The following is a 23,369-nucleotide window of genomic DNA, read 5'->3' as shown; positions in this document are numbered from 1 at the left end:
CATAAAACAGTTAACTTACAAATATTATTCTCAGAGCTCTCATGACATCAATATGTGATTCTATTGTAAAATCCCAATAGAATACTTGAATCGATAGCATATGAAGTAAATTCATTATATATCTATAAAGAGCTATGTAGAAATATGAGAGAGAACACATATAACCAATTCTTGGAAATTATTCTAAATTTTCAAATTCATATTTTAATCAAATTAATAATTAACAAAAATAAATATTATAAAGGATTATAAGATGACTTTTGATCTTATAGAGGAAAACAGTTCCAATGTAAAAGTAAATAATTCTATATTAACTATGCTTATATCACTCTCTAGAGAGCATATTCATAATTTAATATACCTTAATACATTCTTTGGGGAAAAAAGTATTTTATCTATTTCTGTCCACAAAACAGCATTAAAATTAATACAGGTAGACTACAGCTCTGAGAAATTATATTTGAAGTTTCATATTTAATGCCAAAGTTTTAAAATCACCCAACATTAACTTTCTAACAAGTCTTTTTTTTTTTTTTTTTTTTTTTTTTTTTTTTTTTTTTTTTTTTTTTTTGAATTTTAACATTTATTTATTTTTTCTTAATTCTCGGCGGACACAACATCATTGTTGGTATGTGGTGCTGCTGGGGATCGAACCCGGGCCGCACGCATGCTAGGCGAGCGCGCTACCACTTGAGCCACATCCCCAGCCCCCCTCTAACAAGTCTTTCTTAATGATAAATTTTATCAATTCCCCAAACTCATTTTAAATGATTTAAAAGTAGCAAATTAAAATAAAGCAGCACACAAATAAATTCCACATTTACAAGTAAAGAAATCACAGGGGCTACAGTTTATAATCAACATAAACTGGAAAGAAAGAAATCAATACTTTTCCTGCCACCCATCATTCACTGCTTAAATTTTTGGTGAAAAAGACTTATCTACAATGACCTTTAGTTTGTTTTTTAACTCTGCATTTATTGTCGTTATCTAAAGGCATTGAACAAATTAGTTTTTCCTATTTTTATTCAGGTCCCAGTGATAAATGGAGAATTTATGAAATATTTCACTCTGTGTTATGAGAATTTAGTAAATGAATATGGAACCAAATATAAACACTTTATACCATATGTACAGTTACTTTCATAAGGCATTATCATGAATTTTTATTGAAAAAGATTCAATATAGTAAAGTCTTATTTTAAGATATATTTCTTTCTCAATCCGAGATGTTTAGTTTATGAAAATATTGTTTTTCTCTATATTCTTTTTGTATATATGCCAACATATACCTTGTGCTAGAAATATTTTATGGGAATTATAATTCTTTATGTTCGTATTTTCTATATAAAGGCATATACAACTTTGAGGCAGTGTTTCTGATGGAGAGCAGAATTCATAAAGAGCTGTGTGTGCTTCCGTGCTCTGAAATTATATGAAATCCACTTTGAGAAGAAACTTATTTGATTAAAAAAAACAAAAAGAAAAACAAAACTGCACCAATGCACAGCCAGAGGCTGACAGTTAGAACTAATACATAACCACATGAACATCATATTTGTAGAGTTAACATTTTTAAGGATGATCAGTGCTAACATATAGTATTATACATTTGGCACTAATGTTTGCCATTGGTCCAGCAATTGGCAAAATTTGTTTCTATGTATAAATTTCTTTTTGAACATTAGGTCTGGCTAGACATATCTTCACTATTTATAGAAAATATTTAGACAGTAAGCTCACGTTGAATAACTAGGTCTACTGTGTTCTGGAAACTCTTCAGTAGTAATACAGCCTTTTCATGTTCCATATGTACAAAACTGTGTCCATTTGCCTGCAAATGCAAAATAAAACAAGACAATCAATGCAAAATACTTGCTTATCATTGTATCATTGTTTCTAATCATATGATCCAAGGGAGCACTGAGCAACAAAAAGATACCAGTTTTAAAATTCACAGTGAAATAGCATCTATGGAAGTAACTTTATCCAATTTATCCAGACTTAATCCAATTTATTAATTCCACTAGTATTTATCCAATCTAGTATGTTTTTGCCACTGTGTTGATCATAAAGATACGTTGCTGTCCAGTGTGGTGGTGCACATCTGTAATCCCAGTGGTTTGGGAGGCTGAGACAGTAGGATCACGAGTTCAAATCCAGCCTCAGCAAAAGTGAGGTGCTAAGCAACTCAGTGAAACCCTGTCTCTAAATAAAATACAAAAAAATGGGCATGGGATGTGGCTCAGTGGTTAAATGCCCCTGAGTTCAATCCCTGGTAAGAAAGGAAGGAAGGAAGGAAGGAAGGATGGAAGGAAGGAAGGAAGGAAGGAAGATATATTAGTGAAAAACAGGTTTGTGGTACAGTAGTTCAGTCTGGCTGTTGTTCTAGAATTGTTTACAGAGTATCCTAGTTGAGATGGATTGGGAGTATCCACATGGCCATTGCCTATTGGTTGACTTTTTCAATCTTCAGTGGACTGACACTTATTTTAGGCATATGGTGCCTTTGTTATTTTACTTACTCTTTTTATGCTTTTTAAAACATGATTAGTATTACAAATAACCAATCACTTAAATGTTTCACTGCCTTTAGTTTAGTTTTTTTTGAGAGAGAGAGATAATTTTTTAATATTTCTTTTTTAGTTTTCGGTGGATATAACATCTTTACTTTTTAAAATTTTTATGTGGTGCTGAGGATCGAACCCAGAGCCCCGCAAATGCCAGGAGAACACACTACCGCTTGAGTCACATCCCCAGCCCCTGCCTTTAGTTTTTAAAATTTCAAATAGCATTACATCTCCAGCAAACTGTATAGTCTTCATAATTTAGAGGAAAATCATCTGATACATAATACTTTTTCAGTAGTTTTTAAAATTGACTAGACAATGATGTGATAAAGAAGGTTCTAAAATTTGCATGTTTTAAACTACATTATGTCTAAACAGTAAGGAAAATACTAGGAAACAAAATGTAAACCCTTGGAAATCCATATAGCATAAATTGTTTTGCATTAGCAAAACCCTAGGCATTGTTTAATAATTTAATGAAAATGTTAATGAAGTGGGCATTAGCTGTTTCCAGTGGCATGAGATAGTAACTGAGTAGAATTTGGGGTATGTTACACAGTTCAAATTTCTTGATTTAAATTATATAAAAATCAGAATGAAGTTTCATTTCATATTATTTGTGGTTAGATGGTAACAGTGAATAGAAAACAGAGCTAATGGTACATTCTTCTTTCTACTCTTATCCTGTTTCTGACATCAGAAAAATAGCAAACTTGCATGAAATATATACACATATATATTAAACTAATTTTTATTAAAGCATTATAGTTATATATAATATAGTTTGTTCATTTTGAAAAAAAATCAGACTAAAGTATAGTTGTAACGGGTACACTAACTTAGTGTCTTTAATTTTCCCCAAATGTATACTTAATTGTGAAATTAAACTTTAACTTTACTAATGAAGTTCTTGTATGTTAAAACTTAATAATACACTTGTGAAGGCTCTGATTCCTCTACCTGCAGCCCCAGCAATGAATTAAAAGCCCACTGAGAGTTTTCAGAGAATTGCTTGAAATTTAAATATTTCAGAGTTTCAGAGATAAGGAATTTGCTAGGATTTGGAAGCCATGGTATTTGCCTCAGTCTTAGACCTGATATAATATCAATGCTAAAAATAGACAATAGTATTAGCATTAAGGGCATGAGTGGTGCAAAACTTAGCCAATTAATCATAGTTATTAATTGTGAACCATTCTTTTTTTAGTATGGGGGAGTGAACCCAGGGGCACTTGACCACTGAGTCATATCCCAGCTCTATTTTTTTTTTTTTAATTTAGAGACAGGGTCTCACTGAGTTGCTTAGCACCTCACCATTGCTGAGGCTGGCCTTGAACTCGTGATTCTCCTGTCTCAACCTCTCAAGCCCCTGGGATTACAGGTGTGTGCCACCATGCCCATCTAATTTTGAACTATTCCTTTATTGAAAGATCTTCAAAGAAATTTGGTCCACTTTGAGTATGATTATTTTTTCAACAAAAAGTGTCTGTTGTGTGCTGACTGTCCAAGATATTACAGTAGACTCTGGGCAGAAACTCAGGAACAGATGAACATGGAGGTTCCTAGGTAAAGGGTGGCTGTCCAGCAGGGGAAGCAAGCCATAGGCACAAATGAAAATAATATACAAGATGCCTTTTTAAATAAAAGGACTACCGTAGACACTAAGCCACTTGTCTGAAGCCACATAGCTCAGGGAGTGGGTTAGGACTTCATACTTTTATGCTCTAATTTTTATTCCTTCTTATTATTTCTCCCAATCATTCACCAAAATAATCAGAGCATGGTCATTTCATGTGATCTGAACTGACAATTCACTTGCCATGATAAAATGTTCAACATTTCCTCCTTCAGCATTGTGGCTCCATCTTCTCCTGGAATTCTGTGCTTTATTGTGGTTGCAAAGCTACTATCCTCATACTGATTCTTATCAGGTGTAATTTCACTTATTTCAAAAAGACTGATAGAGATAACCTTTAGCCCTGAATTGAAAGCTACAGAAAATGCTGAATCTCTCCTTGTAGTTTCATCTCTGGCTTAATTGGGTTGTGGTGGCCATATGGGAGCTTTCTTTTCTGAACGTCAAGAACCAAGTCTGAATGTCTGCTGGGGCAATGCCAAAAAACTTGTGAGAGAACAGATGAGAAAGAAGAAAACTTCTAATAAGAAGAATCTACAATTTTGCTCCTGATTAGACAAGGGTGTAAGAAACAATTAAGAATCAAACTGTGATGCTAGTAACTGAAAATAGAAACCTTGGAGAAACGAGGATAAGAGGACAAGTGGAGTTTTCTGGCAATAGAGACAAGGGAACTACTGATCATCCATTTGGAAACAGGAGAGTGGAGTCCAGGAAGCAGGTCAGAGTGGTCCCAGTAACACCAGAGGTGAGGTTTTATAGCAGGCTGATCCCACATGGAACACTGAGATTTACCAGAAAAATCCAACTGCAGGAACAGGATGGAGTTCAAGTTTTGGAAATGTAGAGCAGAAATAGAAGACAGTGTTTGCTGCTAATTTTGGGGATATCTATGTAAATCTGCTTGAAGTGAGGTAGAAAAGGGGACAGGGCCTGTTACTTCCTATCAGAGGGTGGCAGAAGCTGGCTTTAGCCTGAGAAACAAATTAAAGAGCAGAGAAAACCCTCATGATATCCACACACTGAGCCCAGAGGCCAGGAAACCCTGAGTTCCTAAGAGACCCAAGCATGAGGAGACCTGGGAAGGGTCATCCTGAAGAGGGACCAAGTAGGATGCTCATAGAGGAATAGAAAATCCAAGAGAACCAAACATTTTCTAGTGCCACCAGTTAGCACAATTTTTCACAGCACAGACAAATAAGCAGAGAAAAGCTGAATTAATTCTGGGCTCAACTCCGGCTCTGGTTCTGATAAACCAAACTTTACGATGTTGAGAACCACAATCCAGGCTGACTCAGGGACAACAGATCCCTTCATAAATTAGCTCTGAGAACAGCTTGAAAACACCAGCTTTTGGCTTTTGCACTTACTACATACAAACTAGAGTCAGAGCCCCCAAAACACATAAATAGAGCCGACCACCCAGAAGGCAAGAAGCATGTTGGTGAATTAGATCCCCAGTCAAACGAACACTAGGGTGCTCTCTGTAATTCCAGTCCCCAGACATGTTTTGATTTAAAATTAGAGGGTTGGTGAACCTCAAGAGGCCTGTTTAAAAGAATACAACCAGGGACTGTCTGGGAATGGCTCCAAAATACCAGAAAGACTCTGAGTTTTAGTTTAGAAAGTTTACAAAAGATCAAACGAGTTAATATATGTCAAGCGCTTAGGATGGGGCCTGGCACATGATAAGCAATCAAGAAAAGCTAATACTATTAATGTTACTACACTAACACTACCTAGAGTTTAAAAAAATAAGACTTTCATTAAGCCATAAGAACAGAAGTTAAAAATATCAGAAGAACTATATTTTTCTTTCTTTTTTTTTTTGCTTAGATAAAACCCTAATTTTTTGATAGATGCAAATGTTAGGATCAGAGTGATCACAGGAAACATTCAAGATAACAGCAGGTGGCTAGGTGGGAATTATGACACAGTTGTCAACTCTCTGGATCTTGGTACAATTTGTTTCTTTGGATGTTGCAAGATTGCAATTCTTATTGTAGATTTGTTAAATAAATTCACTGTTTTTTAATGCTTTTTTTTTTTTAGTTGTTGATGGACCTTTATTTTATTCATTTATTTACACGTGGTGCTGAGGATCAAACCCACTGCACATGCTGGGCAAACACTCTACCACTAAGCCAATACCAACCCCAGCCAATAAATTCACTTTTTAGTAGTAATTTAACTATTTCTTGATAAGCGGCATTGTGTTATGCCTGTTACCAGGGACAGCAATGACAGAAGAGCCTGGAAAAAGGGTTTGAGTGGAAGAGATGACAGAACCTTAGCTCTAGAGAATCTTCTTCTTTCATCTGTAGGACAAAAAAGCAAAAAGAACTTATATTTGTTACTATGAAAATGGCTATCTGGTTTATGTCTTGAATAGTTCAGACAGGAATCAAAGAATCATGTTACTGTATTTGTAGGGATTTTCCAAATAAAATTAAGAAAAAAATATTTTTTTCATTTCTGTGGATTGAACCCAGGATGACCTACCATTGAGGTACATCCCAGTTTTTAAAATTATTTTATTTTGACACTACGTCTCATTAAGTTGCTCAGGTTGATCTTGAACTTGAAATCCTCTTGCTTTAGCCTCCTGAGTAGCTGGAATTATAGATATGTGCCATGGAACTGGCATGAATCTCAATCTTTTAACTAGAGGAATTTTTTTTGTGGATGGTTTGTGTGTATGAATAGAAGAGGCTGAGGAAATAAAGGCTAGTACTATACAATATCAATTGCAGAGTATAAATTCAATGATGCTTTGAAAAATAAATGCATATGATATATTTACACATATAGAATTTTGAATATATGCACAATTTAAATGCAAAAGATAATATGAAGAATAAATTCTAGCTTAATGAAAATTTAAAATGTTGCCTCATTTGGATACATATATGCTTTATATAAGCACACTATCAGATTCAAATAAAATGTGTGCAATCTTGAGGAAATTGCATTCTCGTGAAAAATGAGAAACAAATGACTGGCTTATTAAGTTTCAATGAAGTTAATGAGAAAACAATCTAGGAAATGAAAAGATATTCTGAAAACGTTATGTTTCAAGAATGTGTAATTAATGGGTTTTCTAGCCTTAGATGATTTGAAAGTATAAAGGAACATTTTATTGTAATCTTTACTTTGCTTCCAAAAGATATCCCTCCTATTTCACATCTATTTGACATCTTCTGTGCCACAAAATATTTCTACTTTCCCTTTTTCATGATTTAGATGTAAAAAATCTGAGGGTTAATGGAAAACATTATTTGCAATTCCAGCTTCACAATTATAGCTTGTCAATTTACTGTAAAACACACTTAGTTTCTGGATTTCTTCCTCTTGTTCCTTTCTGGATTTATCTCCAATTTCCTTCTGGTAAATGTTTTGTTAAATGGATAAATTATGGATGGTTATACTGCAGAAACTTTCCAGATGAGGCTGTAATTCTCACAGGAATTCTGTTATATTCTTAGCCAAAGCCAAAGATCTAAATTTAAAAACTAGGCTTGGAAAAGACTCGCCCCCATTCTGATGGGATTATCCAACAGCAAGGACAAGACAAATCATTTTAGACTACAAAAGGAAAATCAGATTAGAGACCGGGGCATGGGATTTTTGATTGATTTAAACTCATCCTCAAAGGACAGACATTTAAAGGACCAGTACACATATATTTTGTATATTACATATATACTTTGAATGCTTGCAGTTCTTGGGATGAGGGAAAACTAAAAAATAAAGCTATTGAACTATAGCTATAAGGGTAAGACTTCATGCTATTCAATCTTGACAGCCAGCTATTATGAGACACAGTAGGAATCTTAGATATTTATAACTGTGCTTCTCATGACAACCTGGAGTTAATTCCCATTTTAGAATTTTCAGGTGATAGAATGAATACTCTCATTAAATATTGGAATATATTTAAGATAGAACATACTGCATAATCAATACACGTTGACTCTATGCCAAGTCATTTATAAAACTTTCTATCAAAAATCTGAACTATAGATTTTTACTTCTCAGATAGTTCTCATAAAAAATTTACATTACTCTTTGTAAATGTGAGAAAATTTGAAGTCTTGATTTTTTTTTGGTAGAAAAACAAATTTTTACAAAACATAACAAAGTGGACACATGTACTACAGCTTGAATATCTGAATTCAGGCTTAAAAGAGACATGGCAAGATAGAGTAGACTTGGTATACACCAAACTGGTCTGCCTGAGACCCCTTGAGCGCCAATCCTAGTCCCCGGTGCAGTCCATTTCTGCTCTGACAAGATGAAAGAAACTATCATAAACCAAGAAAAACTCGCCAAACTGCAGGCACAAGTGCATATTGGTGGGAAAGAAACTTCTCACAGAAAGAATGTGATGGGTCATTCTTTAGTTCTCCTTAAAGAAGTTAGGGATAAACAATATCTCTGGTGTTGAAGAGGTGAAAATGTTTACAAACCAAGGAACAGTGATCCACTTTAACAACCTTAAAGTCAAGGTATCTCTGGCAGCAAACACTTTCACTATTACAGGACATGCTGAGACAAAGCAACTGACAGAAATGCTACCCAGCATCTTAAACCAGCTTGGTGCAGACAGTCTGACTAGTTTAAGGAGATTGGCTGAAGCTCTGCCCAAGAATCTGTGGATGGAAAAGCACCACTTGTTACTGGAGAAGATGATGATGATGAAAAAAATTTCATTTTTTTTGAAAAATTTTTTTAGGGACTTGGGAACTTTTTTGGGGGATGGGGATATACCAGGGATTGCATTCAGGAGCATTCAGCCATTGGGCCACATCCCAAGCCATATTTTGTATTTTAGTTAGAGGACAGGGTCTCACTGAATTGCTTAGCACCTCACTTGTGCTGAGGCTGGCTTTGAACTCTCGATCCTCCTGCCTCACCCTCCCCAGTCGCTGGGATTATAGGCGTGTGCCACAGTGCCTGGCAAAGTTCCAGATCTTATGGAGAATTGTGATGAGCCTTCTAAGAATGAGGCAAACTGAACTGATCAACTTCTGAAGACAATAAACTTGAAGAAGTTACTGCTATTTTATATTATGACTGCTTTTTAAAATTGTTTTGTTTATGCATCTGATAAAAGTCTAGATCTCTACTGTTTTTAAGAGCAAGCCCCTTGGACACTGAAGCTCTTTTCAATTTTTGCTTGTACACAATTTATTTTTGAAGCTAATTAAGCTGAAGAAGATTGGGAATAAAGTTTGAAACAAAGGTTAATAAAGTTCAGGAAAAAAAAAAGTAGAGTAGACTTAACTGAAGACTCTGGGAATTATTTGTGTAGAAACTTGGGTGAAGAACTGCTAATAAATAGTGTTTCTGATGAAACTTACTTATCTGCTCTGATCTGAGAATGCCTGTTTTCTTGTCAAAGAAGTCACATGTGTCTCTGGCAAATTAATTTCCTACTTTGATTTACAAGGCAATTTCCAAGAAGCTACACTCTCTTCCTTTTACCATGAAAAGAATAACCTGAAAATCAACCCCTCACTTTCAGGGTGCTCTTTGGAGTCAGGCTGGTTTCTGTTTTGCTGGATAGCTTGCTCTTAAAAGGCAACTAGGAACCTGTGATATAGCTCAATGTTATAGCATCTGCCTAGCATATGTGAGACTCTGGGTTTAACCCCCAGCAGTGCAAAAAAGTGAAATAAAATAAAACAGGACCAATTGGGCTGGGTTCATTTTATTAAATGTTTAACATTTGACTCTTTCTTGTCTTCCTCCATTTTCTGCTCTACATAATTTGGGTGCATCAGCTTCCTAGATTAGACCGTGTAAAAGCAGCAATATAGTTACCTTCTCTGTTGTGTTGTTTATACCACTTGGCACAATATTTTTTACAGAGTGGGTATTTGATGGATATTTTCCAAATAAGCAAATAAACAAATCAATCAGTAAAATTTGCTCTAGAGAATCAGTATGGTATAATGGAATGAGCTCAATAAGTTATTTAACATCTGTCAACAACAGACACCTTGCAAGGTTGTTTGAGTTAGATGGCAGAGTAAGGATTCTTAATTATCATTATATTTCACATTAGCCAGCTATGGAGGTTAGAACAGCCTAATGGGCTTGACTTGTCTTTATTTGTTTTCAAATTTTACTTAATACTTAAAATACTATTTTTTTTTATTTTCAAAAAGTATTTTCTCAATTTTTGAAATAGATATCTGTGGTACAACTTTAAATATTATGAACAAAACTAAACAAATAATAATAATACATAGTGAAACTCTGGTATGTATATACAGAGTTTATCACACATTTTTTTAAAAACCTGTTTTTTTTTTTCTTTTTTGAGTATAGGGGATTGAACTCAGGGGCACTTGACCACTAAGCCACATCCCCAGCCCTATTTTGTATTTTATTTAGAGATAGGATCTCACTGAATTGCTTATCACCTTGCTTTTGCTGAGGCTGTCTTTGAACTCATGATCTCCTGATTTAGTCTCTGGAGCCACTGGGATTATTGGCATGTGCCACCTATTTTTAGTTGTCTTATAATCAACCTGTATTTTTCAATTTTAATTTTAACTTTTTAGGGGTACTGGGGATTGAACTCAGGGGCACTTGGCCACTGTGCCACATCCCCAGCCCTATTATGTATTTTATTTAGAGACAGGATCTCATAAGTTGCCTAGCATCTTGAGTCTGTTGAGGCTGTCTTTGAACTTGTGCCTCAGCCTCCCCAGCCACTGGGATTATAGGTATGTACCACGGCACCTGGCTCAAAACTGTAATTTTTTAAAAGAAATCTTATTCTCCCAAGTATTATATCATCATATACAATAATTTTTCTGAACACTCCGAGTTACATGACTATTATCCCTTTTCCCCAAGAACACCGGAATTTTGATTTTCAACCACCAAATAAACTATAGAAATACCTAACTTATTTAGTATTGTTGGAAAACCTTTAGGGGGATTCTTAAATACTCTCAGTTTATTTCTTTAAGGGCACAACACTTCATTTTAACCATAAAAAATATTTCTCTCTATTCTTGCAGGGTTTTTTTTGGAGTAATTTTTTAAAATTCAGAAAAATGGATATACTCTAACCCTTTCTTGGAGAGTCATGGTGATAACTATGAACACTGACACTATGGGAGAAAGCCACGGGCTGAGTCACAATAACTAGGGGTCCTCAGAAGCAATTTGATGTCCAGTTTACATGTTTGTTTTTCACAGATGGGGCTATTGAATGAATGAACTTTGCCTAAAAGAATGCTGTCAGTGCCTGATCACACCTTCTGCTTATTAACAGACACAGAGCCATAGACCTTTCATTCAGACAAGGAAAGTTTGTTTGATTCAGTGGCTATATTCAGATGTAACTGTGTGCAACAGACCTGGCCATCCACAGACATTTCATTTAGACTTCAGTCTGAACTTACTTCTCATATTCTGAGGCTGGCAGCTGTATCTTGCCATCTCCTCTACCCCCATCACCGCCCTCACTCCAACTCCTCCCTGTTTGAATTCTCCAACTCCATGAGAAACATTCTTAAGTTCCAAGGCTTCCTTTCTTCACGACTCTAACCTGTGACCGTGGGGTCTTTCTGCCTGGTATTCTCTCTTCTGTGCTCCATACTCTTTCTGGAGTGAGTCTTTTACCCTCTCCTGAGTGCCCAGGGCCAGTCTGGCCTTCAGGCTTCCTCCAGCTCATTCCTTTGTTAAGCCCAGAGGCAGAAACTTGTTTTTCTCTGTTCCCTCCATACCAGGGAGCTCTGTGATTTGTGTTCCGCCTCCCACTCACCAACTGGCTCAATGGGTGAGGTGAATTGAGCAGGCCAACCATCTTGGCTTTTATTTTGGTTTTGAGTGGCTGCCTTTTGCATCCTAAGAAATACCTTCCTATATTAATCATTTCATTTTCTTAATACTTCACGTTTATTAGTTATATCACAAAATCAAATACTTCACTGTTTTTCTAATAGATCTGCATACATATGTCTTGTGCCCTTAGAGAGGAGCTCCTTTGAGGGTACATGACTTCCCTCTTATCTTTTATAAGTCCTCTAATGGGATTCCTTTATAAAACACTTATCAGGATATACAGTGGGATTCTCTGAGATTATGGAAGAGAGCAGTGATACAATCAGCCTCTTGGGCATCAAGCTCCAAGATTTTGAACAAGATATGGCACTCTGAGTTGAAAAAAAAAATCACTAACAAATAATTTTAGAAACCAGTAAAAAGCACAATAATTATAACTCTAAAAGTCAAAAGTCTAAGTATTTGTTCATAAGTTTATTTGTTGATTTATTTATTTATTGTTTTTTTAAACTTTTTTTTTGTACCAGAAATTGAACCCAGAGGGACTTAACCACTGTGCCACATCCCCAGCACTTTTTATTTATTTGTGTATTTTTACTTTGGGACATGGTCTTGCTAAGTTGCTTAGGACCTTGTTAATTTCAGAAGCTGGCTTTGAACTTGTGATCCTCCTGCCTCAGCCTCCTGAGCTGCTGGCATTACAGGCATGTGTCACCATGCCCAGATGAATTGTCTTTAAGAATTGTAAGGCCTAGGTATTTAAGACAGGGCAGGTGGGGGTGGGGGAGGGATACCTGGTTTGTCTGAATTGTTAACACATTGATTATTTCATTTTTGGTATGTTAGAAATATAGTCACAGATCAGGCAGATATTTTGCTTACTGATTCCCAAACCCTTAAAATGATAATGTAGAAGAGACTATAAAATTATTTTCAATTGGGAGCATATTTTTATGGCTCATATTGGAAGAAATCTGTTTTTGTAATTGGTAAAATATAGATGTCATTAGCTAATTCTCTATAAATTATTTCATTTCTCTTCTTCTACCAAAGTTAGGCATGTGTTTGGGGCAGAGAGCTGGTCATTAAAAGGGATAGGGGCAGCTACCTTTAATAATAGAACATGACATACTTACAAGTGATCTTTAGGTATATCAGGTATATCACTATGAATCACATTATTGACAATCAAGTATAATATATTAATCATTTCCACAGAGTAATAACAATTAATAAATCTCCTATATTGAGGTGTATTTTAAGATATAAGTTTAATTTGAATGAAATAGACTGAAATTTTTAACTGGAAAAAAACATTAGAAGAGACTATGATGTTAAAGTAACAAAATGGCCATTTCAATAATGTTTGCATATTGGCAAATTCACATGGTTCAATCGAATAACATTCTTTTGTGATCCATGTGCTCTTCTTTTTCCTTTCTTTCTCTCAGTCATACAACTCAGCTTTACAGAAGGGGAGGTTGTGAAGGGTCAGTTCTCTTATCTCTGCATTCTTCCCACATGCCACACTGTCTTAAAGCCAAGTAGCACTGTAAATCACTTGAATAAACTCATTAATTATAGGGTGTCTTTGCTGGGAAAATGAATCGTAAAATGACAGGAAAATCATGTGAATATGTTTTAATTAACATCATCACTTAATGAACACATCATATAATTCAAATAACATGCTAATAATATCATAGCAGAGTAAGAGGGGTGAGTAAAAAGAATGAAAAAAGTATTATTTAATAAATTTGGGGTTTGGGATTTGGGAAAGGTACCTCTTTTATTATCTTATGTCTCTTTTGTTCTTTGCTATTGGGTTATACCAGACACAGTAACTGTCATCCCTTTGGGCTCTCCATCTTTGTTTTACTTCCTTTCATCTTGCTTTTTCAGGGTTTTCATTGTCACTCAGCTTTATAAATAAATTGGCTCTAGTGACAACACATAATACTAATCTCGTAAGTAACAGATAACTCTTTTAACTCATAACCCATTTTCTCCTATTATTCTTTTTTTAAAAATATATTTTTAGTTGTTGATAGACCTTTATTTTTATGCGGTGCTGAGAATCAAACCCAGTGCTTCACACAAGCCAGGCATGTGCACTACCACTGAGCCCCAGCCTCAACCCTCCCCATCATTCTTCAAACTAAGAGCCAATAGTATTATGGAGTCAAAAATTTAGCTTGTGCCCTGGGCTCCGATACAGGCAACAATTCCAGTTCAGAATTAGTTGTTCTTATTTCTTTCGTAGAGCATAATTGGCTATTTTTGGTGTTAAAATAGTATGAATGAAACTGTAAATACAGTAATTTATTTGATTAAGGTCTATGTGGATTTTTTTCCTTTTCTTGAAAACAGACTTTGATTTTATTCTACCAGATATAAATGAATTTTATAGCAAGATTCAAATGTTACATCATCGATTGTCATTTTGGAGAAAGGGGGCATCCAGGTGCAGCTGTTTCACGGTGTTCTTGGCTTTTAACTAATTGAGCTGATCATTCCTTTCTGCTTCTTGCTTTAGGAATCCATTCCTTGGTGCACTTTGCTGTTTCTCTGTGCCTCTGAGAGATTAGAAATACTGAACCCTCTTGTCCCCACGTAGAAGCAAGCCTTCTAGAATTTTACGACCAGAGAAGAGTATTCTAATACTCTCCAAGTAGACATTTATTTTCCCACTTGCAGAATATAATTTTGTTATGATGCTTATGTTTATATTTCTTTTCTGAACCTAAGTATAAGAGAAAAATCTTTTGCTGTGTCTGTCATGGGTGAAGAAAACTCCATAACGTGTCTTAGATTGTATGTAGGATGCTTCTCAGTCCAACATCCTCATTCTGACAGGTCAGAGATCTGAGTTGCTTTGAAATTCAGTAGAGAAAACCCCTTGCCATTTCCTTTGCTAATGAGCATTTACGAAGTGTTAGGGAGTCATGTTGTTAGGTCACTCTTGGCTGCCTTTCACAACAGTTTATAAAATTATCAAACGAGTGAGTTTCTGAACTGAGAGGGACCTCAGATATATTACAAACTATAGTTTATTTTTCACATAACAAATCTGAGGCCCATAGATAGAATGTAAAATAATTAGGATTGCAAGACTAGTTAGGCTATCAAAACCAGAGATCTTTATGTTAAAGTGGTGAAAAAAGGCTTTAGATTATTTTCTATCTTTTTTTGTTTCAACATTTTTCATATATATATATATATATATATTTGTAGATGGACACAATATCTTTATTTTTATTTGTTTTTATGTGGTGCTGGGAATCCAACCCAGGGCCTCCCATGTACAAGACAAGTGCTCTACCACTGAGCTACAGCCCTAGCCCTTTGTTTCAATTATCAAAAGATAAACTGCCATCTTCTGTCTGCCTGGATTGAACCCAGCCAGGCTGATCAGTGCTTCATAGCAATATTGCCTCAGCTTGGGACAGCCCTTTGTCTTTTCAAAGAACTATTAGTTTTGAAAGTTTGAGTAGCTGGTCATGATCTTATTAGTTCATTGGTCAATATGAAATGGAATTATATGGTAATATATGAAGAATTTATATGTGTGTATGAAAAAATATTCAACATCACTAGCAATTAGAGAAATGCAAATTAAGACCACACTGAGATTCCATCTCACTCCAGTCAGAATGGCAATTATCAAAAATACAAGTAACAATAAATGTTAGAGAGCATATGGATGAAAAGTACACTCATACATTGCTGGTGAGACTGCAAATTGGTGCAACTACTCTGGAAAGCACCTCAGAAAACTTGGAATGGAACCGAACCACGATTTGACCAGTTATCCTACTCTTCTCAAAGTGTTCAAATCAGCATACTACAGTGACACAACAACATCAAAGTTTAGATCAGCTCAATTCACAATAGCAAAGCAATGGAATCAAACTAGGTGCCCTTCAACAGATGAATGGATAAAGAAAATGTGGCATGTATACACAATGGGATATTACTCAGCCATAAAGAAGAATGACTTTATGATATTTGCTAGTAAATGGATGGAACTGGAGACTATCATGCTAAGTGAAATAAGCAGTCCCAAAAAACCAAAGACTGATGTTGTCTCTGATAAGTGGATGCTAACACTCAATAAGTCAGGGTTGTGTGTGGGGAGAATAGAAGTTTATTGGATTAGACAAAGAGGAATGAAGGGAAGGGAGGAGGGATGGGAATATGAAAAACAGCAGAATGAATCCGATGTAACTTTCCTATGTTCATACATGACCAGTGAAACTTCATATCATGTACAACCAAAAGAATGGGATCCAAATGAGAATAAATTATATTTGATGTATGTATAATATATCAAAACACATTTTACTGTCATGTATATCTGGAAAGAACAAATAAAAAATAAATGAAAAAATATTTTGAGGATAAAATTTTAAAGAAATCTTGTTATACATGTATTGGGCTACATATGATTTCTACTTTTTAAGGATTTTCTTAAATAGGAGAAAGAAAATCTCTTTAGAGTTGTTTTGAGGGGGTGTCTTACATTCTTTTGTGTTTTGAACTGATGAAAATTCCTTTCCTACATGGCCTGTCTTCTCAGTTTATCTAAACCTTCAATATATTATGCTGAATCATTTCAATTTTTAAAAAATTGCTAAACAGCAATTTCAGGTAGTTGCATTTGTTTATACAGTGGGAAATTTTGGGACTCAAAACACGAATCATAAATACACTGACAATACTTAATAGTCTTTCCCTTTAACGTAGGAAATGATTAAGCACCTCTTACATGGTAAATGAATTCAGAGAGGAGGACAATGAAAGCAAAATGGATAGTGTTATGTTGAGCATTTATTAACTGATTACTGGAGTGACCCTTAACTGAAATGCAGCGATTTAAGTTAAACAAAGTCTTTCCATTGGACAGTATATTTTAAAAAGTTGCCTTATCTCTAGCTAATTTCATGTTCACCTGTGCAGGGGAATAGACAAACACAATCATGTGTTCCACAGTATTCAACGAGTAATAAGCATCCTGTTGAGAAATTAAATATGGACCTGCCTTTCTCCCTTATCTAAAGTCACATGGATACCCTAAATGGGCACTCAATCACTCTCACTTATACTTAATAACTATGCATAGGTTCATATGTGTGTACCTGTATGCACACACATATAAAATCTTCTTATATTATCATGTAATTCCATTCAACTCAATTAAAATAGGCAAAACACTACTATGTGCCATATAATATGTTAGATGCTAGGGACATAGGATTCTATCAGATCAAATTGTTTTTGACTTGTTTCTCAACTTCAAAATAATAAAGGAAAATTTTTAAAATGTGAGGATTTATTTTCAATCATTTAATTCAAGTCATTTAACTTAATAACATGGTTACATGTTTGTTTCAGTGTCAGCATTTGCATGCATTGCTTTTATCTGTCTTACCTGAAGAATCTTATCACCAGGCTGTAAAAGGTTGGAGGCTGGCCCATCAGGCTGAACCCTAGTAACAAAGATACCCTATAAGTCAGAAGTAACATAGGTTAGGATTCCATTACCAACTAGGCCCATTTGAACACATTTTCATATAGAAAACAGATAAAACAGATTTAAAAAACAGTTTATACATGCAAGCTTTAAAGATTATTGTATTACTTTAAGTAACTCTCCAAGCCAATTTTAAGAAAAGTTACATGTCAACTTACAAAAACAAAAGCAGAAAAAACTCATCTTGTTTTCAAAGTACAATTATATACATTTATCTCATGATGTATTCATAAAAATTCTTTCTTAAATCATTTGAAATGTTATTGAACAATTTTTAAATAAATTCTGAATTTGTGTCAAGTCATTCTATATTAAAAATGTTACCCACTTGATAGGTTTTAAATTCAATATTTACTTTAAAGGCCCTACTAGAACTGTAGATACATATTCGTTTATTTTAATGAGTTAATTACTGTCTATTTTACTGAGAATTTTCACATAGAATATACACAAGAATTAAGCATAAAAAAATCCAACATACATTCTAAATAAATTTTTTATCTACATAGTTATAAGATCCTCAAATTGATCAGTTTATAAAAAGTCAAGTTAATTTTATTTATCATGGACATAAAGCAAACACTTATGAGCTTTGATTGCTAATGATACGGAGATATATAGAATATAATTTCTGTACTTCAGTGAGCTCACAATCTAGTGGAAGAGAAGTCAAGAAAACTAACAATTACTAAATAGTGTGATAAGTGTTAGGATGGAGGTATAAGAGATGTTGTACCCAGCTTGTACCTGGTGTGTAGGGGCTTCCCAGAAAAGGAGATGGATATCTGACAGCTAGATCATAAAGGAGAAGTAGAAGGCAGACACACAGATGAAGATGGGAAGGATATGGCAGATAGAGGCCATAGCACACAGAGAAGTGAGTAAATATAAGTAGTGATGCCTGGATTGGTGGTGGAAGAGTGGGGTGGATGGGGTTAGAAATGTGGCAGAAAATCAGGCCCAAAGGTAGGTCAGGACCAGATCAAAATGACCTTACATAGTCGTTTTTATCAGTTACAAGAGTTACCAAAGGGTTATAAGCATGATGATGACGACAAGATTTTAACTGACAAAGAATAAACTGATGAATACATAAAGTGGTATATCCATACACGGGGATATTGTTTGGTGATAAAATGGAATGAAGTACTAATCCATGCAAAAAAAATATGCTAAATAAAATGGCAAGAATAGGCTAATGAAAGACAGTAGAATGAACTGGGCATTCCTACGTTCATATATGAATACATCACCAGAAACTCCACAACATGTACAACCACAGAATATAAATAATCCTAATTAGAGTAAGTTACACTTCATGTATGTATAGTGTATAAAAATGCACTCTACTGTCATATATAGCTTAAAATGAAGAAGAAGAACAACAAAAAGAATAGGTAAATGCATAGAAACAGAAAGTAGATTAGTGTTTGCCAGGGGCTGGGGAGTGGTTGGTGGGGAGCAACTGTTAATACATACAGAGTTTTCTTTTTTCCTTCCTTTGCAATATTGGGGATCCTACCCAGGTCCTACCCATGCAGGCTAGGCAAATATTCTTCAACTAAGCTAAATCCCAACCCAGAGTTTCTTTTTGAAAGTCATAAAAATAATCTGAAATTAGTGATGAAGGTTGTACAACTCTTCATATATACAAAACTACTTAACCACATACTTTAAAAGGGTGAATTTTATGGTATGTGAATCAGATCTCAATCCAACTATTATTAATTTTTAAAAATTCCTAAGAATTATTAACAAAAACAGAAGATAAAATTTCGACATCTTTGCCTTTTATTTAGAAAATCATGTCATTTGCTGGTTTATAAATTTAATGACCTCACTGAAACACAAAACTCTGTGTGTATGCATGTGTGTTTGCATGTTATGTGTGCATTCACGTGTGTGTGTGTAAATGATTTAACAAACCCAAATTAAACCACTATTATTCATGTTTTAATATAGTATTTCAGATCTTTAAAAACTAATTAGCTTAAAGTCTTTGAATGATTTTTTGCTTTCTAACTTAAAATTTTCCTTCTTCTTTAAGGAGGAAATTACAGGCACCCAAATCACTAAAAAAACTTCATAAGTTTTAATCAATTAATTAGATTTCTAGAACTTATCTTAAGAAAATAACTGAAAAAATATGCAACATACCTGTACTAATATGTTCACTATAGTATCATTGTAATAACAAAAATTATAAACTATAGCTAAATGTCTAAAAACAGGGAATTGATTAAAGCAATTATGGTAAATCTGTAAAACAGAATGAAGTCCACATGGCTGATAGAGAAATAGGTGAATGCTTGGTGAACAGGTGGCTTATATAAGGCTGTGTGGTATGACACCATTTTTGCTGAAATCTGTTAATATGAAATCTGTTAATATTTGTGTAGGAAAATATCTGGAAAGATAATTCCTAAGCATTAACAGTGATTATACTGGTAATAGGACATTGATTTTATTTTTTCAATGATTATGTATTACTTATAGTGTGTTAAGGACACCGTAAAAACAAATGAAACTTTAGGTTAATGGTGGCATTATTAAGAGTGATCTTTGGCCAATTTAGTTGTAAAATGGTCAATTTAGAAGAAAAGAGAAAACCAGTTGTTTGAAAAAGGATCGCTAATAAAGAACAATGTTTAAGCCACCACTGCATGGCACTGGTTGTGACAACAAATAAAACCCTACTAGGTCTTTTGCCACATTGGGCACACAGCTACCACACTCCATTAATCCAGGAGACTGTAGATATAATCAGTTCCCCAGAGATTCCATTTTTTACTGTTGGGGTCTCTGTACCATTAGCAGAATGATACTATTGCCAAAAATGAGACACCACATCTCTTGATACTGGGGGAGAAGCTGTTTTGACCTTATTTGATCCTTGCAGTCAAAGTCTGTGCTACTTGATTAATTCTGATGGCTTTTCTTCAGCTCAGTGCACAGGAACAGTTTAATAAGGTTTGTATGAATCCTGACCATAGGAGCTGAATTATGGCCATCACATTTGCAATGCTGAGAGCAACTAGCAACACTCTACAAGCTGAATGTGTAGAGGTTACGAATGTGGTGTCTGCAGCAGGTTTAATTTCACCCATCACATGGTTTTGTGATATTCAACTGCTGTTCTGATGACTGGCCTTGAAGTTTACTTTTATGATAGCCTGAGTCTTCCAAAAGCCTGTACTTTTTTCTAAAACTTTATTATTTCTTTTCGATCAATAAATTTCATCAACTAGGAAACTGCTTCTGCCCATTGGTATAGCTTTTTCTATATATATATATATATATCCTTTCTGCCAGCATATTGCCATGTTAGAGGAAACAGCACTGAGTGCTACATTTGATAATGGTCTGTGGCATTCCTTATTGTGGAGGTGGAATGTTTCCCAAAAGACTGCATCCAAAGGCCAGTGCACTAATGTTTCATTGTATTCAGGTATATAAATGAAAGAGACCAATTAATCTGAGCCCATTTTGCAGTCTCTGGTATGATGAATATTGATGAGAAATATGAAAACTTTGACTTTGCTTTGAAAAAGCTCATTGTGATAATGTGTCACCCTTTCAACAACTCATTTCATTCTGAGACTTCAAAGAAAACTTTGGCATCAGTGACAGAATTTTGTGGGGACTCATCAGACTCTGTATTCTGAAAATTAGAACAATAACTTTCTACTGTTTGGTGAAAATCAGTCTCCTAATTTTCTAAATAATAGGAAGCATCTTATATGCATCAAAGGTCCAAAGAGTTGCATCTTATCAACTTTCTGTTAGCAACATCTAGAATATGTTCAGCTTCTTGTAAACTTTGGTAGAGTGCTAAATGTAGGTCAAACTATCAAGTAATATATGCAAAACTACTGAAATAATCTATTATCTAAAATTATAGTAAAATCATCTTGCCCAAGGCAGAGAAAAACCTTAGTAAAAGTAAAACGTCAGTAAGTATATTTTTTCAATGAGGCAATAAATATTAGTTTTCTATTGCTGCTGGAACAAATTATCACGAACTTAGTGGCTTAAAACATCAAAAATGTATCATCTTAGAGTTCTGTTGGCTAGACTTCCAAAACAGTTCTCAATGGGTCTCAACAAAAATATTGGCAAGGCTGCATTCTTTTTTGAAATCTCCTGGGAAAAAATCCATTTCCCAGCCTTCCTTATCTTCTGGGAATGTTCACATTCCTTGGCTCCTAGTCCCCTTCTTCTATTTTCTAAGGCAGAAATTGTGTATCTCTCTGACCATTTTTCCGTTGTCATATCTCTTTCCATCTGCATCTGGAAAAAAGTCTCCTTTTAAGGACCCATGTGATTATACTGGAGGCATCTGGATAATCCAGGATAGTCTCCTCATGTCACCCTTCCTATGTAATATAACATACTCACAAGCTCATTTTTTTTTTCTGTCTACTCTATTGTGCAAGCAATTAGTAGTTAAGCTCCAGAGTTAACTGAGTTTAATATTTACAAATAGATGAACTTGAGCAAGTTAAAGTTTGTATACATAACTTTTCATTAGTAAAACAGATAAAATAATGGTACATAATAGTTGCATTAAGTGAGTGAATACATGCAGTCTACTTAGAACAGTAGATGGTATTCAGTATAGAGTTCAAATGTTACTATAATTATTAAAAGTATGAAAGCTGAACTATAATCCCAGTTCTTTTATGCAACTGTCTTCAACTATACTAGAAAATTACACTTCTAGAATTTATTGAAAGACCAACACTTGTCATTTGTCATATTTCTCTAGAATTCCCAGTAGGTAAGGGGATTAACATCTCTTATTTTGGAAGGAGACAGGAAGAGGATTGGAAAGCCCCTCCCTCCTCATTTGTAGTATTTCTTGTGGTGGCTCACAGTGATAATGGCTCCAATTATCATTTACTCAGTAGTGTCTATGGGTCCTATCTGCAGGGTTTTCTAGTAGTTCTTAATAACTGTTAACTCCAACAGAGAAGCATCAGCTCCTTATAGTAGTGGGTGCTAGTATGTACCCTAGTTCATAGTTTATGGCTTATATTTGAGTGTTTTTCTCTCCTCTCATTAATAACTTTCAGGTTTCTTAATGGCTTCAGCCCAGTAGCTTCCCTAAGTACCACCTCTGGAGATTATCTCATGACAGAGCAACATCATAGATGCTTTAAAGTCCTTTCAAAAGAAGGGACATCTATGCTTTCCTCAGACATCAACATCTGGATGTGTGTGAGACACAGACCTTGATGCGCCATATGGGCATGACCTGTTGCCATCTCATATTCTGCCCCACTTAAAAACCAGTCTTTACCTATGTCATAGATGAGACGTCCAAAAGTACCCCTCATGGCTGTATAGAAAGTTTTGCTTTTCACAAGTACTTTTGAGAAGGGATGAATTTAGGAGATTTCTCACAGTGTTCAGATCTGACCTTATCTTACTAGTTACCTACCTTCTACACCTCCAGACATAAACCAAGGATTCAGAAAGTTAGACTACAAGACCAGTACTTAACATTCTAACTTTAGAGGAGAAAAGAGCTTTTTGTGTGTTTTTTTTTTTTTTTTAATGATGAAGGTGAATGACTATGACAGTCTCAGCTCTTCTAAGTGTAGACTCCAAAATAGAACTTGTCTTAAGGGAACTGCAACTTCAATTTGTGAAACATGATTTTCTTTAAAATTCTAGAAAAAAAATCTTAGCTCTAGCTGATGCTAAGAAATTGGCTTCTAGGTAGGCCATACCTCAAGTAAAAATTATACACTATTACAATTATAATTCAGAACACATTAAATATACTAGAATATAGAATTTCATGATGTCTTGTAATTAT

The 23,369-nt window shown here is 34.8% G+C and overlaps 1 protein-coding gene and 1 pseudogene across 9 annotated transcripts in view; one reads left to right on the top strand and one right to left on the bottom strand.

Annotated features, from left to right (window-relative positions):
- Positions 1-23,369, bottom strand: part of Lrrc7 (leucine rich repeat containing 7) — a 516,598-nt gene that overhangs the window by 18,361 nt on the left and 474,868 nt on the right. For 7 of the 9 annotated variants that reach the window (XM_021731076.3, XM_040288842.2, XM_040288841.2 and 4 more), the window contains 2 exons: positions 17,444-17,518; positions 720-1,834 (listed from right to left, as the gene is read on the bottom strand). In XM_021731076.3, the coding sequence (XP_021586751.1) occupies positions 1,727-1,834; positions 17,444-17,518 (183 nt within the window). In that variant the 3' untranslated portion in view covers positions 720-1,726. Of the gene's footprint in view, positions 1-719; positions 1,835-17,443; positions 17,519-23,369 lie in introns of those variants that run through there. The other 2 variants (XM_040288837.2, XM_021731075.3) reach the window with 2 other exon arrangements.
- Positions 8,374-9,492, top strand: LOC144368086 (transcription factor BTF3-like; annotated as a pseudogene).

This window comes from Ictidomys tridecemlineatus, chromosome 11 (assembly GCF_052094955.1).
Source record: "Ictidomys tridecemlineatus isolate mIctTri1 chromosome 11, mIctTri1.hap1, whole genome shotgun sequence".
NCBI lineage: Eukaryota > Metazoa > Chordata > Mammalia > Rodentia > Sciuridae > Ictidomys > Ictidomys tridecemlineatus.
The sequence above is the reverse complement of the archived record's forward strand: the minus strand, read 5'-3'. Positions and strand labels throughout refer to the sequence as shown.